This window comes from Chiloscyllium plagiosum, chromosome 36, assembly GCF_004010195.1.
Source record: "Chiloscyllium plagiosum isolate BGI_BamShark_2017 chromosome 36, ASM401019v2, whole genome shotgun sequence".
Classification (NCBI taxonomy): domain Eukaryota; kingdom Metazoa; phylum Chordata; class Chondrichthyes; order Orectolobiformes; family Hemiscylliidae; genus Chiloscyllium; species Chiloscyllium plagiosum.
In genome coordinates this window covers 12,673,820-12,689,477 of record NC_057745.1, presented here as the reverse complement: position 1 = coordinate 12,689,477, position 15,658 = coordinate 12,673,820, and the positions used below count along the sequence as shown (strand labels likewise).

The window sequence follows — 15,658 nt, the reverse complement described above, 5'->3', positions numbered from 1 at the left end:
ACAGGAAAATAGTGTTAAAGCAGACGATCACCTATGATTGTATTGAATGGTCGAAAAGTTTGAGGTGTCACGTTCATCTTCTGCTCCTATTATGGCCTCATCCCCATCATTTACAGACTAACAGATTCCATCGCTATGGTAAATAGATTAGTTCCAAGCTGCTTGCATGGTACTGGTATTAAAAATTTACTGGCATTGAGTTAAGAAACCCAATTTAGGCAAACAGGGGAAAACCCAAGTGTTTAAACTGAGAAGAAATCAAGACAAACACCAATATTTAAAATGGAAGACTGTTCAATTTTAAAGAAGGATAACCTGTATACTTTTTAATTAAGGTTTTGCAACTCTTTCAAGGTGTATCCCCAGGAGCGGCACAGTATTCGTGTTCCAGAGTCTGGTGAACATTATGAACTGTATTTGCTGTACTATCTTCAGGAGAACCTGGCTTCCCAGATTGCAGCAATGAAGTAAAAGATGATGTGCTACTTTTGAGACTTCCCATCTCAGCCAACAACTCAATGCAATAGGTGTCAGAAGAGAGACACTGCTCCTATTAATAGTGATCTGCTCTCCCCCACCGCCCCATACGTCGCTACTTGTGGTTATTTTTTTTTCAAGTAGTCATAACCTCTCTGAATCTTTTTGTGTGATGTCAGCTGTCACTCAATTTCAGTAAGAGCAACAATTGAACTCACCCCACCTATCCATAAGCATCCCCTCTCCATTGCTCACCACTAACACATCTATAACGTGTGGCTTGTATTACCCCAGCACCATCCTCCAGTGGCAATACTCAACATCAGCTTCCTAATCCTCGCACAAAATTGCGTCCTGCAAGCTCCCACCCTCTCCCTCCCATAATCTCACTAATAGTGCCTGACAATCACTTTCTGCTGTTTGTACCAAGACTGTAAAATAAAACCCATGATCACAGAAACTTTACTTTCCAAGGGCATGTTACGGGCATTAGGGTGATTTCTTCTGATGAATGTGTGTATATCAGTAAATATTGAAAATGCAGCAATTTCCCTTCTATTCTGTGTTGCTTGCTCTTTGATTCACCACTAGAACTCAGCATCTTTTGGAACCTTTCCCGGTGAGTTGATCAGATTTAGTGAGACTTGCCCATTTGCTTCTGGTGGCCAGATCTTCAGTTCTGCTTTTCATTATAACAGCATCTGCTCCCAGTGCTGCTGTTAATTTGCTTAATGACCATAAAACAGTAATTACTGTATTTGCACGGATTGTAGCGTAAATGGAAATGATTGTGAAACATTTTTGAGCACTTTATGTAACAGTAATGTTTAGATTAATGTCTTAAACAGTATCATTTTTATTACTTAAAAAAATCTGGTCATGAATTATTTATTCTCTTTCAGATACATGTTGAAAGGGTTTTAGCAATGCCAGATTTGTTTAGATTTTCGGATGCAGTATCCATAAAGAATTGTATGTATTCTATGAAGTGGTAACATTGTACAGGAGCAGATATCTGGAAGGGAGGTTGCATGTTCATGAGTGGAACACGGACATGAAGCAGATGGGAGAAGGCTTGAATTGGGCACAAACTCTGGCAGAACCCTGTTGGATCCAATAGTCTGTTCCTCTGCTCTCAATACTTTGTACTGCCAGTGAATTTGTGGAATTATGGCCCAGATCTGGGACTGTTGGATATATGAATGTATGACCCAAGTTGCGATTCACTGAAGTCCCAATCTGCAGAGTCCCATTGAAATTGCCCAGGAGATTTGTGACGAGCAAATCCTCTGACACTAAACTTATCCAGCTGGCTAACCAGAAAGTGGTAGAGAGTAAAATCCTAGTTTTAACACCTGGGTAACAACTCAGAGAAACCCCACCTCCTGTCATCCATCCATTTGTCAGAACTATCCCTCTGAGTTGACTCAATTAGCCCCAAACTCCTGATCAACCATAACTAGCCCTCACCATGTGATGATATCCTGACCAAACTCAACCAGTTCTTGCTAATCTAACTATCCCCACCATCCAATTATCCCTGAGTCAACCTGACTAGTCTCCACCCATTGACTTGCTAATTTGACTAGTCCCTGACCTGACAACCCCTGCCCTGCCCTGCCAACCCAACTCAACTATCCTCTGACTCACCTACTACAGTAGGTGAAAGTGAGGACTGCAGATGCTGGAGCTCAAAGTCTAGATTAGAGTGATGCTGGAAAAGCATAGCAGTTCAGGCAGCATCCGAGGAGCAGAAAAGTCAATGTTTCGGGCAAAAGCCCTTCATCAGGAATCCTGACCTGCCTGACCACTCTAATCACCTACTACCGTGCCCACTGACCACCCTTACAAACCTACAGATTCACTTGCTCACTATTTGCATACGCTCATTCACTAACATATGAGAAGCTTTGGGACCTTTAAACCCTTACCATATTACAGCAGGCAGTGGTATCAAAAAGGGCATTGATTCTGGGCTGATTCTCTGCACTGCACTCAGAATCCTGCATTGGAATTTTGGCTGGGGAAAGTTGCATCCGGGTAAGTGGGTAGTTTTCTGTTTGACCAGCATTGGACCCAGCAGTTCACTGGACTAATTGGAAGGTTTGGGTTGAAGTGAGTGTAGATTTCACCCTTTTACTGAATTATTATGGGGCAATACAAGTTCATGGGTACTCCTTACCTGCTAGTCTGAATGTAGCATTCTCTTACATCAACAGTCTACGCAGTGGAGTAGGAATCTGTGCATGTAGTGCTGCTTCGTTGACATTACTGAAGAACTCTGTGTGGGCTGTAGCGTGTAGCAGCTCATGGTACTACCTGCCTCGCTGGACTCAATGCAGGCTGCGCTAGCAGCATTTTGTGTGAATAAATTTTTTTGCCATTATCTTTTTGTCTCTTTATTTTCTGTTGTGATACTTGAATCCCTCTACCTCTTTTCGGCTGGTGACTATGTTAATGCACTGGTTTTAATAATTTTTGAGAGAGGTTCCTTCATGTCCTCCCTAAAGGGTCTTTAACTGATGAGCCAAACCTGTTCTTAGATTCAGAGGTCTGGCCTCTTTTCGAGCATCAGTCCTCTCTCATGTAAGCTTAAATGTTTGTTCCATGAATTCAATCTTTATAAGGCAGGCGAGATTGTCCGAGTCAACGTTTTTGAGCTAGTATTATAAGTTCATAGGAACATTTTAACATAATCATGTTTAATGTTAAATCTGGACTTTGACCTACCAGTTGTGCTGATGGTTTTGTCCAGTACAAAGATCACAGTTGTGTAAATATTGAGGATCAAATTGCAGTTGACGTTGACTGTACGTTTGTAGTAAATTAGTTTCAGAAACCAGATGCGGCCTTGTCTCGGCGGCATTCTTTGGCCTAAAAATGGTTTCACTTTATGTTTAAATTGGTTTTCTACAGCTGTCCTCTTAAACTTTGACTAATCTGTGGGGAGAAGAGCTACCCCACATTTCTCTCTGAACCTTTTAAGCTAGTAAGTTGGCATGATTGAACACATTGCCAATGGATAACAGTGTTGTTTTCAAGCTGGCGGACAGGGAGTAACCGTGAATTTGTATTGTTGCATGATGATTCCGTATGAGAGCACAATCCTGCAGATGCATAGTTACACAGAAATAACCTTGGCAGCAAACAGCTGTATGTTCACACAAGCGTTCTCACACCTTGTTTCATCTGGCTTTGTCAGCCTACCTTTCTATTCCTTTCTCTCTTGTGTGTTCATCTACCTTCCCTTAAATGAGTCTACCTGGTCACCTCAGTTACTTTTTGAGGTAATGATTTCCATATTCTCATACTCTTACAGGAGGATAGAGGTTAATAGTGTGATTTCAGTGTAGACTGAGAAAGAATATAAACAGGATGTCAACTCACTGGAGCTTCACTTACATGCTTAATTTTTGTGTATTACCTTCGTGTCTATAAATAAATCACTCACCTGTAGAAATTGGAAGAAAAGCATGTTGAAATATAAATCAAAATTTACTGTTAGGAAGGAGAGTTTTTGCTGAAGACAGTGATAAATCCCTTTTGTAAGAAAATTCAGTGAACGGTCAGTATGTAATCATTGTACAGATTCAGTGCTGTTTACATAAACATAGGTGAAGCAACCCATCAATAGGCTGTCTGACACTGTCACCAGCAGCAGTGTGCTCTCTTCGGTTTAATCAAATTCCTGCAACTCTGGTTCCTTCATAATCTTTTGGAAATCATCTTGGAAACAAAGATTGATATGAATGGCCTGCCTGCAACAGTAGTAGACTCACTATCATTAAGGGCATTTAAATGGGCATTGAACATACATATGCATAATAATGGAATGGTGTAGGTTAGGTGGGCATCAGATTAATTTCACAGGTTGTGCAACATCAAGGGCCGAAGGGCCTGTACTGCGCTGTAACATTCTATGTTCTAATGCACAAAGTCAGACCACATCATAAAGTTGCAAGACTACAAAACCATTGGACAGGAATTTGTATTCTGAAGAATTACACAATCAGTCCAAGTGTTATTCATAAATATATGTACCAAATAGTTCAAACATTCAACAGCACACTTTTACTTAAGTTCAATAGTCTTTAAGCATGATGGAGTCTGGGGTAGTGAGTCATTTCACCAATTTGATCACTTTCAGAAAGAGCTACTTTCTACTTTTGTGAAAACAGAAGAGATATCCTACTTGGGGAAAGAAATGTTTCTTCTCTCCTGTTAAGAACTGACACAGTTACAATCGTAGTTCATTATTCTTGCACAGGAATCAAACAAAATTCAAGTGGGGCTGACTGACAATTACATTTTTATAACAATTTTTAAAATAACTGCACCACAAATAAAAAAGAATTAGTCTGAAAATTTGATTCTGATAGATCATGCTAAGTAAATGATTATTTGTTCATTGTGTGGCACATCAGTCAGTTGTAATATTATTAACTTTAAAGGTGTATTTGGGGAAAGTGTAGTGTGGAGGGCTGTGGTGAGCAGCAGCAACTTGTGTGATGTCACATCAACGACGATTAATGGTTAAAAGGTTTGTTTGTGCTTTTTATTTGAAAGTTAGATGAATTGTCCAGTAATTATGTGTATAAGTCTATACATAAGGCTGTCTTGAAAATATATTGGCAATAATGAGTGTAATAGCAACCCAGAGACACAAATCTCATCACTGTCCACTATTGATCATCAACAAATATATTGCAACTGTGACCTGCAGTAGTTATGTTTACTGGATGAAACCAGTATTCGGTCTTTATTTTATGTCTTTTAAGTGATACAATTGATATCAAATAAATACAAGAAGATGTTTTGTGGGTGATGAATATTCTTAAAAGAGGTCAGGTAAATCCTAAACACAAAACATCACAAGTCTCAGGAATTCTCAAGTTTAAAGACTAGTATAATAGTAATCTTGATCATTTTTGTTTTGATGGAGAAATGTTCCTTTCTCTTCTGTAATGAAATATAAAATAACAAAACTAATGAGGATGGGGTCCTGTGGTGGAATATAATACAGTCTTGGAATTCCTTGTTGTAGGATGTGAGTGATGTAAGGGATAACTAAAATAAAGGGAAAATAATGTGGATGCTAGAAATCTGGAACGACCCAAAATAGGCAGTTGGGCATGATTACTTTGGAATTAACACTGGGGTGGGAGTGAGGGGAATCAAAAATTGACATGATATTTAATTCAAGCATGTGAAATAAATTCACACCTTAGTTAAGCACATCATTACTTTGATCAAGTAAAACATTTATAAATTGACATTCAAAATTCAAAGTTTGTGAGAAAATTTGTAGTTCGGGTGCTCGTTGTTGTGGTTCTGTTCGCCGAGCTGGGAATTTGTGTTGCAGATGTTTTGTCCCCTGTCTAGGTGACATCCTAAGTGCTTGGGAGCCTCCTGGGAGCTGTCCGTTGCAGTGGCCGGTATATTGGGTCCAGGTCGATGTGCTTATTGATTGAATCTGTGGATGAGTGCCATGCCTCTAGGAATTCCCTGGCTATTCTCTGTTTGGCTTATCCTATAATAGTAGTGTTGTCCCAGTCGAATTCATGTTGCTTGTCATCTGCGTCGTGTCGTTGCGTGGCTAGTTGGTGTTCATAATTGTTGTCTGAGAGTGGTTGTTGGTTTGTGTGCTGTTATGAGTCCTAGTGGTCGCAGTAGTCTGGCTGTCAGTTTGGAAATGTTCTTGATGTACCAAACCACTACAAATGCCGGAGGAAAGATCACAGAAGCGCTTCACAGGAGGCTCCCAAGCACTGAGGATGTCACCTAGATAGGGGACGAAACGTCTGCAACATAAATTCCCAGCTCGGCGAACAGAACCACAATGACATTCAAAATATATTAGTTGCAGATTATAAAATCTTTAAAAGATAATGATGAGACTCCCATGAAACCTGGATATTCTCCAGTTCGTATCAAACCTCAGCATCTGTGAAGGTGTTTCCAGATTTAGTGTGAACATTTGAAGGGTTCAACTTCAAGATTGGATATCATAACTAAAGAGCATTCTTGAGCTACCTCTCATTGTGTTCACACAAATTACAACCACCAAATTGCAACAACACATTTCCATTCATAAGGAGCATCTATACATTGAATAGGACAAAATAACAAAATTTCAATGTTTAGGGCAGTATTTATAATATGATGGTTATGTTGGCACTGCCACCAATTATGTCTTCATTACATTTACCATTGTTAGCAGATCAAAATGCACAAAAGTGCATCTGGCCTGAAGATAATATAAATTCTCTCTGTTCTGAGGGAGAAAAATCAATGGATTTGGGAAACTATCTCCCCAAACACAACTTTGAGTCATTGTCCTTCCTTCAATTCAGAAGGGGTACAAGACTCTGTATTCATAAGGTGGTGCATTAGGATATAAAGAATGAACCAAGTAAAGAACATTCAATCCATGACGTCACCTGTTTCTTCCAAACAACATAAAATTCCTTGATAGAAAGTCTTATATAATTGATTTCTGTTCCTCAAAATCAATCAAGCAGAACTCCACAACTTTGCCATCATTCATTCCTGGTCTTACATGATGGTTCCATCACTGACCACAGCAGTATAGGAAACTTTACATGATCTTTGACTTTCCAAAATCTATATTTATCCTAAAAGGACTAGTCCTAGTGCCAAAAGCCATTGCCAATCATGTGTTTTTCCAAACACTTGTTTGGAGTACTCACACAGTATCAATCTTCTTTATTTTATATTCAGAGATTTTATGATTTAAACCCATGTCCCATAGTTCTGTGCTGTAACTCAATATTTATGATTAATGTTTCAAAGACTGGGCTATTCTGAGCAAATGCAGAAATTACCATTGGTGTATCAGGAGCATTGAAGTTGAAAAATCCCATTCTCTGAAATTTTCCTTGAGCTCTAACTCCACAAAACTGCTCCTGTCACTCTTTGGAGTGCATACAAAATGTTAAAAATGCTAATTTTCATTCAGACTTTATTTCACTAATAATCACCTATTCCTGGACTGCTTTTAATCTGGTCACCTCATGCAGTATATAATGCTTCTGAGCATCCTTAGAATTTTGCACTTTTTCTATATTTATGACATTCTACTTCATTTAAAAACATGTTAATTTATTGAATAGATGGGGTTATAAGACCAATTCCTAGAGGATACCTCCATTACAGCTGTTGATTAAAATTCTTATAATTGATAACTTCTTGCTAGCCAATTAATAATCCAATTTAGAAGGTGATCTTGGTTCCCATGGGTTTACACTTTAACTGTTAATTTCAAATAGTAAATTGCAATTAAACAATTTAATCAGTCCACAATCAGTTGCTGAAAGCAGTTCAAAGAAAGCTCCAAAAATGATTAGATGTACCTATAAACAACTCACCATAGAAAGTTCTCCTGCAATTTTGTATAAACAAAATGCCTTCAATGAAACTCAAATAATTTGAAAAGTGATAAACCAGTTATCCATTAAATGTTGATTCATTGCTCAATTATACTTGGCACTTTATATGATTTATTGAGACACCAGTTGTGATCAAATCCTTATTTCAGTTTACTTGTCACTTTTACAGCCATCCATTAGTACCTTTTAAGGCTATCTTTCAGTGAGGGAAAGCAAATTCTATCATATTAAGCAGTAAACAGATGAAGTGTAGCAATTACAAACCTCTAAGTGTGTGTTTGTCAGCTGTGGTTTAGTATTCTATCATCAAACAATATCCTTCTGGTCTAAACAGTGAATTAACCCAATGCCACCCTAAGCTTCAATAACATGACAAATGAAACTAAATGCAGACAAGCTTTTAGCAGCAAATCACTTAATAAAGAAATAAATAGACAGCTACCTGAGTAGACATGCCTCAAATTATTGATGACTGTGGTGGGCACAGGGTCTCTGCATACGAGACCTGATTAACAACACTATTGCATTTAGCAAATTTAAAACTATATTTTTGCTAACTGCAAATTATCAGCCAAATTGGAAAGCTTCCATTAAAACTTGTAAATAATTGGTTATTTTTGCTCATATACCTCATTACTTCAAACCATTCAGGATCTGATGCCAATATGTAACAGTTCTTTAATGTATTCCAATGTAAAAGTGATTTAAAAGTATTCAGATAATCAGTAAATTTGGTTTTGTATGATCTGTCCACTCACATTTCAAGAGATTAGAAAATATGGGGAGGTTGGGTGGCACAGAGGAAACAGGTGCTTTCTCTTCATTTCAAAATCAATTCCCAGGATGAGCTCTCTTCTATTAAATGGACCAAGTATACCGAGTTGAAAGCACAGTGGACAAGCACCTGCAAAAGTTTCATTGATTGGTAATAACATATCAGTTTAGCTCAGATCTTTGGAATATGCATTGTGGAAAAAGTCCAAAACCTCTTCTGATGAAGTTAGGTATTTTTTTTTAGGTTTGTGTTTAAATGTCTTCATGGGAATATGTAAGGTTATTTCTATTTTCCAAATGGTGCCATATCTGACTTGAAAGAAACTGAAAGCTATTGTGCTTTGTTGTTTTTTGAAATGGTTATTTTCTGTAGCACTAAATTTATTAGTCACACATACTGCAATTATGAGTATAGCTAGAAAATATGAAGTTTTGGGGGGTGATTAATTTCAGTAAATATCTGTTACAGGGAATATTTGCTTCTTTTTCATTAAAATGTTTCTACAAAGGAAAATATATTCATTCATATTTTAATTTCCAGCTACTAGGAGGAACAATGGAGCAGAATAAGAATATTACAACATACATGCAGCAAGGCAGACAGCATTAGTCTTCACCTGATAAATGACAAGTAACATTGATATCATCAATCACCAACTCCATCGAGACAGTCTAATCATTTTACCTTGACGTTCAATTACATTACAATCATCAACATCCCTCACCATCAACACTGTATGGTCACCTGTTGGTCAAAATATTAACTGGACCAACCACCTAAGTACTGTAACTACAAGAGCAGGTCAGCATCCTGTAGATGCCACACATTACAGTGCGGGAGATCTTGTGGCAGTCTTGCAACAATAGTTTCAAATGCCACCTCAGATGTTGATGGCCACCTCATCAAACAGGATGATTATCAATCTGTAACATCTCTCTAATATGCTTTTGGCAGGCTGTAAGAGTATAAGATTGCTGGTCAGTCAGAACTATGTGATAACTGCAGCACAATAGCCAGCCAATGTTAAAAGACGCTATGTTTGGTTTCACTATGAGCAATAGTCACCCTTGTGAAAGTCTACCACACTGCAGCAACCTTGTTCCAGTGTGGAGAAAATATTTAAGGGCTTAATGGGATGTCAAGCAAGTTGATGATATTGACTAGACAAGTTTGAACTATCACTTCTCTCCATATAAGCCACCTGACCTGGTCATACAAACTATCTGTACACTTTAGTGATCCTCTTATTTAAGCAGCAAATTTAATTTTAAGAGAACCATTAGGATTCTATTTCAACAATCAACTGTGACAGAAAAGAGCTCTCTAAGAATATGAAGTTGTTTTTCATTAATGGAATGTGTACATCACTAGCAAGGCTGGAATTTATTGCTTTTCCTGAATGAAATTGGTGGTGCGCTGCTTTCTCTAACTGCTGCTGTCACTGGTTGCAGAGCTCTAGACGTTGGTCCAGTGGCAATGAAGAAACAGCAACAAGTTATGATGTGTGCTTCGGAGGGGACCTTTGGAGATAGGGGAGTTCCAGTGCACCAACTGCCCTTCCTTCTAGTTGGCAGACTAATGGATATGGAACCCCAAATATAGAAGTCCAGTGAGGATGCCTTGGCGAATTGTTACTGTGGATCTTGCAGATGGCACACTTGGCTGTACTGCGTGCTGGTGGCAGAAGGAGAAAACGTTCAAGATAGTTATGGAGTCCTGAGAAAGCGGGCTGCTTTGTCTTGGATGGTGTCAACCTTCTTGAATGTTGTGGGAGCTGCACTCAACGAGGCAAATGGCAATTATTCCACCACACTCCAGACTTGTGGGTGGTGCACAAGCTTTGAAAGTCAGGAAGTCAGATCCCGCAAAATTCCAGCCCTGGCTTGCTCTTGTTTCCATAGTATTTGTAATGGATGGTCCAGTTAATGTTTTGGGCAATATTTAGATTGGATTGGATTCCCCAACAGTGTGGAAACAGGCCCTTCGGTCCAACAAGTCCACACTGACTCTCTGAAGAGCAACCCACCCAGACCCATTCACCTACACCTAACTCTGCGGGCAATTTAGCATGGACAATTCACCTAACCTGCACATCTTTGGATTGTGGGAGGAAACCAGAGCACCCGGAGGAAACCCACGTAGACATGGGGAGAATGCGCAAACTCCACACAGATAGTTGCCCAAGGCGGGAATTGAACCTGGGCCCCTGGCGCTGTGAGGTAGCAGTGCTAACCACTGAGCCACCGTGCCACCCCACTCTGAGGATATTGGTGGTGGGCAATTTGATGAAGGTTATGCCATTGAATTTTGAGGGGAAGTGATCAGATTCTCTATTATTGGAGATAATTATTGCTTGTATCTTTTGTAGTGTAACTGTTACTTGTCACTTATTAACTTAAGCTAAATGTTGCTCAGCTCTTGTTGCTTACAAGCTCAGACTACTTCATTATCTTGAATGTTGTGAATAGAACTGTACAATAGTATTAGCAATTTATTGTAAAAATGTATTTATGAAAGTACAGTCAATAGATTCCAATACAGTTTGACAAATTGGAATAAGACATGCTTTGCACGGGGCATAAACATCAACTGATTGGTTTGCATTTTGAGCTGTAGGCTCAATAAATCTAAGCATTCACTCCTTCAAAACCATTTTCTAATTCCTACTTGTATTCTTTGCTCTGGATGAGAAAACAGACACCTTTCACCTTATTTTTTTTGAAGGAGAAGCTCATGCTATAAAAATTAAGAAACCCAAACTAATACTGAAGGACAGTGGAGATACTGATTGTAATTTTCAAAACACAACAGCAGCCACAGGGGGGCACTACATGACTGAAAATTGTCAGAATAGGTGCCACATGTTAGCTGGATAAATTGTGCCAGTGAAGAAACCCCTTTCCACGTGGGTAGATTTCATTTTCCTTGTATAAATTCGTACTTAGATCCAATGATGCAAAATGAGATACAGGAAGAATGTTGATGTAATTCAAGATTTGGAGGTGCCGGTGTTGAACTGGCATGGATCCCAAATTAAAAATCACACCAGGTTATAGTCCAGCAGCTTTATTTGGAATCACTAGCTTTCGATGTGCTGCTTCTTCATCAGGTGGTTATGGAGAAGAATCATAAGACATACACTGCAATCCTGTTGCTATAAAGTCTAATGTCAAATAAATTTAGCTTACATCTTTCATGTTTTAGAATGACCATGTTAGTTTTGGTTTCTTCATATGTAAATCCCAGAATTTTTTTAAAGTTACGTGTTCAAGATAGCTTTAACATTACGTGTCTTCTCAGCTCAAATAATGCATTGAAGGTGTGAAGTTAAACTTTGTCTATGTCCCAATTGTCACAAAGCTGGTTCCTTTTCCCAAGGGTACTGTGTCCTTGCTTTTTTTTCAGAGAGGTCATAAACGCTCCCAGTGCCGATTAGATTGGTTTGGTATGGAGATTAAAGAGTATTGAGAGGCCTTTTTGTTTATATGTAAACAGATGAGACTTCAGGCTAAAGTGGTCGTGTTTTAGAAGTGACCTGTAGAATGAAAGGGGAGCGGTCAGCTCTCTAGCTGAGCAGTTCAGTCCAGAATTAGTTAGGAGTTCAACAGTGAGTTGTGTGGAAACAAACTCTTTCTCGCCTTCTGCGCTTCTAACTTCAAACCTGTAAGCATCTGTTCCTTTTTTTTACTGTTTTTAAGGGGGTTTACTTATTGGGATTGATGTGTATATTCGGAACAGCATAATTAATTCTGGTCTGGATAGTCTGAATTCTGTAGGAGTTCTTTATTCTGTTCTTTGTGTTTCATTATGTAATTTTGTGAATACATTTTTTTGTCTGTTTTAAACCTTGGCAGTCAATGTAGCTAGCTTACTTGGGTAACTTTCACTGTACACTAACCTAAACAAATTGCAAAGTTATGGTCTGGGTTGCCTGCTCAAGAATGTTTGAACTGTCTGGCCTAGTCCATAACACAATGTTAGGTCAGACTGATATTATTTCTAAAGTGAGAGTTACAGAATGCAAAGAACATGGCATAGTTTTTCGGCTCCCGGGAAGTACTGGATGTGGAGTTTGCACATTCTCCCCGTGTCAGCGTGGGTTTCCTCCGGGTGCTCCGGTTTCCTCCCACAGTCCAAAGATGTGCAGGTCAGGTGAATTGGCCATGCTAAATTGCCCATAGTGTTAGATGGATTAGTCATGGGTAAATTTAGGGGAATAGGTGGGTTGCTCTTGGGAGGGTTGGTGTGGACTTGTTGGGCTGAAGGGCCTGTTTCCATACTGTAGGGAATCTAATCTAATCAAACGAAGGGTACCCTATTGGTTTCAGCTCATGTCTGTCTCCTGAGGAGGTCATTACAGTTTCTCACTGTGGGCACATCGGAACTGGCAGTACAATGCTCAACTCATCGACCGCCAGTTCTGACATACCACAGTGAGAACCGTAATGACCTCCTCAGGAGACAGACACGAGCTAAAACTAATAGGGTACCCTTCGTTGTCCAGTACTTCCTGGGAGCTGAAAAACAATGCCATGTTCTTCGCAGCCTGCAAAAAATTATTGATGAGGATGAGCACCTCACCAAAACCTTCCCCACGTCTCCACTTCTCGCCTTTAAACAACCGCCAAACCTGAAACAGATCATTGTTCGCAGCAAACTGCCTGGCCTTCAGGACAACACCATATAACCCTGTCATGGCAGTAGCTGCAAAACGTGTCAGAGTGTTGACACAGATACCACCATTACACGTAGGAACATCATCCACCCTATAAGTGTCAGACTGGATCTATTTCCAAAGTAGGAACTTATATCATGTTAAATGGATTGACTGCCTGCAGATTCTGTGCTTTTTGAACAAAATAGAATGTATCTGCAATTACAATTCTGCAATGCAAATTCACCCCATAGATTTATATGTGTGTGTGTGTGTGTGTGTACATGTGAGGGAGAGAGAGTGTGTGTGTGGGAGACAGTGTGAGTGTAATTGCGTGTGAGATTGTGTACATGCTTGGTAGAGTGTATGCATGAGTAACAAAATAGAAGACTGTGAGAGGGTGTGTGCATCGGTGAGTGTGGGGGGTGTATGTGTGTGTCTGAGAGAGAGCGTGTGTATGAGAAAGGGTCTGCATGAGTGTCTGAGTAAGTAAGTGTGTGTGTATGTGTGCTTGTGTGTATGTGTAAGAGACTGTATAGTGTAGCGGGGTCACCTGTCATGTGACATTAACTCAAGGTCCCAAATGAGGCCATCCTCATGGGTACTGAACTTGGCTTTCAGCATTTATTTGGCCACTCTGCGTTGTTGCATATCCTGAAGTCTGCCCTGGAGAATGGTCACCCGAAGATCCGAGGCCGAATGTCCCTGACTACTGAACTGTTTCCCAAGTGGGAGGGAACATCCCTGTCTGTTGATTGTTGCGCGGTGTCCATTTATCCAATGTCGTAGCATCTGCTTGGTCTCGCCAGTGTACCATGCCTCGGGGCATCCTTGCCTGTAGCGTATGAAATAGATAATGTTGGCCGAGTCAGGAGTACCTGCAGCGTACATGGTGGATGGTGTCCCTACGGGTAATGATGGTATCCATGTTGACACTCTGATACTCTTGCAGTGGTTGCAATAACATGGTTGTACAGTATTGTGGTCTATGTTGCTCTGAAGGCTGAGGCAGTTTGCTCTGAACAATGGTATGTTTAGAATTTGGCGGTTTTTCATAATCAAAAGACACTTGATCGACCAAGCCAAGCTGCAAAAGATGAGTACATAATCTGGGCTAACAATTCAATTCAGTATTGAAGGAATGCATTGTCCTCGAAGAACTGTTTTTGGAATACGTTGTTCAGTCAAGGCTCCTTCTACTTGTTCAGGTGGACATACAAAATTTCAGAGCTACATTTCAAAGAAAAGCAGGGAAATTTTTACTTGAGGAAGCTTACTTTGTGCAACTTGGCTTCATTTTGCCTACATTAACTAAAGAGCAAAGGTAGATAATTGTGAAGCACATAAGGATGTCAAAATTGTGTTATAAGTGCACATTTTCCTTTCTTTAAGAGGCAGAAAGGCTGACCACTCTCCATCAATTTATATTCCTCGGTCAGAAAATACACATTCTAAAATTTATCCTGCAACAAATTAACCATTTGGATTTCAAATTTATTTGTGCTAGTTTAGATAACATATACATTTTAAAATAACAAATGAAGCACTGTTAGATGAGTAGCATTTATAAATTTCTTTACACAAACACTCTAAAAACAAGTTAGCATCAAATTAAACCTGCTAATATTTGCACCTTGTACATAGTTATGATGTTGAGGAGTAGTCTGTTCAAACAGATTGCAATTATTGGATTTGTCTAATGGGGTAATACTAGTTTGAATGCAGTACCCTGTAGATTTAAGCACATCTCTGTGACATCATCGTAACACATCGATTGTTATGATAAGTAATGAAATTTAGCTACTGTCTATGGGTTCCTTGTGTTAGAGATATAACTTTCAGCTTAGATGGTGCACCACACTAATCTTGAATATAACAATCTGAACCTACTGCACCATTCAATAAAATTATGTCTGATCATTTACCTCAACTTAATATCCTGCTATAACTGCCTGTCACTTAACTTCCTTAATGTTCCAAAATCTGATGATCTCTGCCTTAAATATACTCATTTTTGAGTATCCTTTGTATTATAGAATTCTGAAAATCAAGTGAAAGAATTTCTCAGTCCTAAGTGTTTGAAATAGGAAGTAGATCCTGTTGGATTGCCCAAGGTAGTAATATCGCAGCTCCCTGCTGGGACTGTCGAATCAGTAAATTTGCCTTATTGTGTTGAGTGATAGCTTGCTGAAAAATGAACAGCTTCTGCGTACTGCTCTCGATTGAACAGAAAAGCTGTACAAGTGATTAAACTATCAGAGTGTATGCTCACTACTCTCTGACACTTTAATTCATGTGTGTAGCCTTTCTGTTTGATCTGAAGCTCAGAGTACAAACATTCCC

The 15,658-nt window shown here is 39.3% G+C and overlaps 1 protein-coding gene across 4 annotated transcripts in view; it reads left to right on the top strand.

Moving 5' to 3' along the window:
* The window catches only part of LOC122540962 (dipeptidyl peptidase 8-like), a 30,020-nt gene extending 27,157 nt beyond the window's left edge, over window positions 1-2,863 (top strand). For all 4 annotated transcript variants that reach the window (XM_043677327.1, XM_043677325.1, XM_043677326.1 and 1 more), the window contains one exon: window positions 355-2,863. In XM_043677327.1, the coding sequence (XP_043533262.1) occupies window positions 355-471 (117 nt within the window). In that variant the 3' untranslated portion in view covers window positions 472-2,863. The remainder of the gene's footprint in view (window positions 1-354) is intronic.
* The last annotated feature ends 12,795 nt before the right edge of the window (window positions 2,864-15,658 follow it).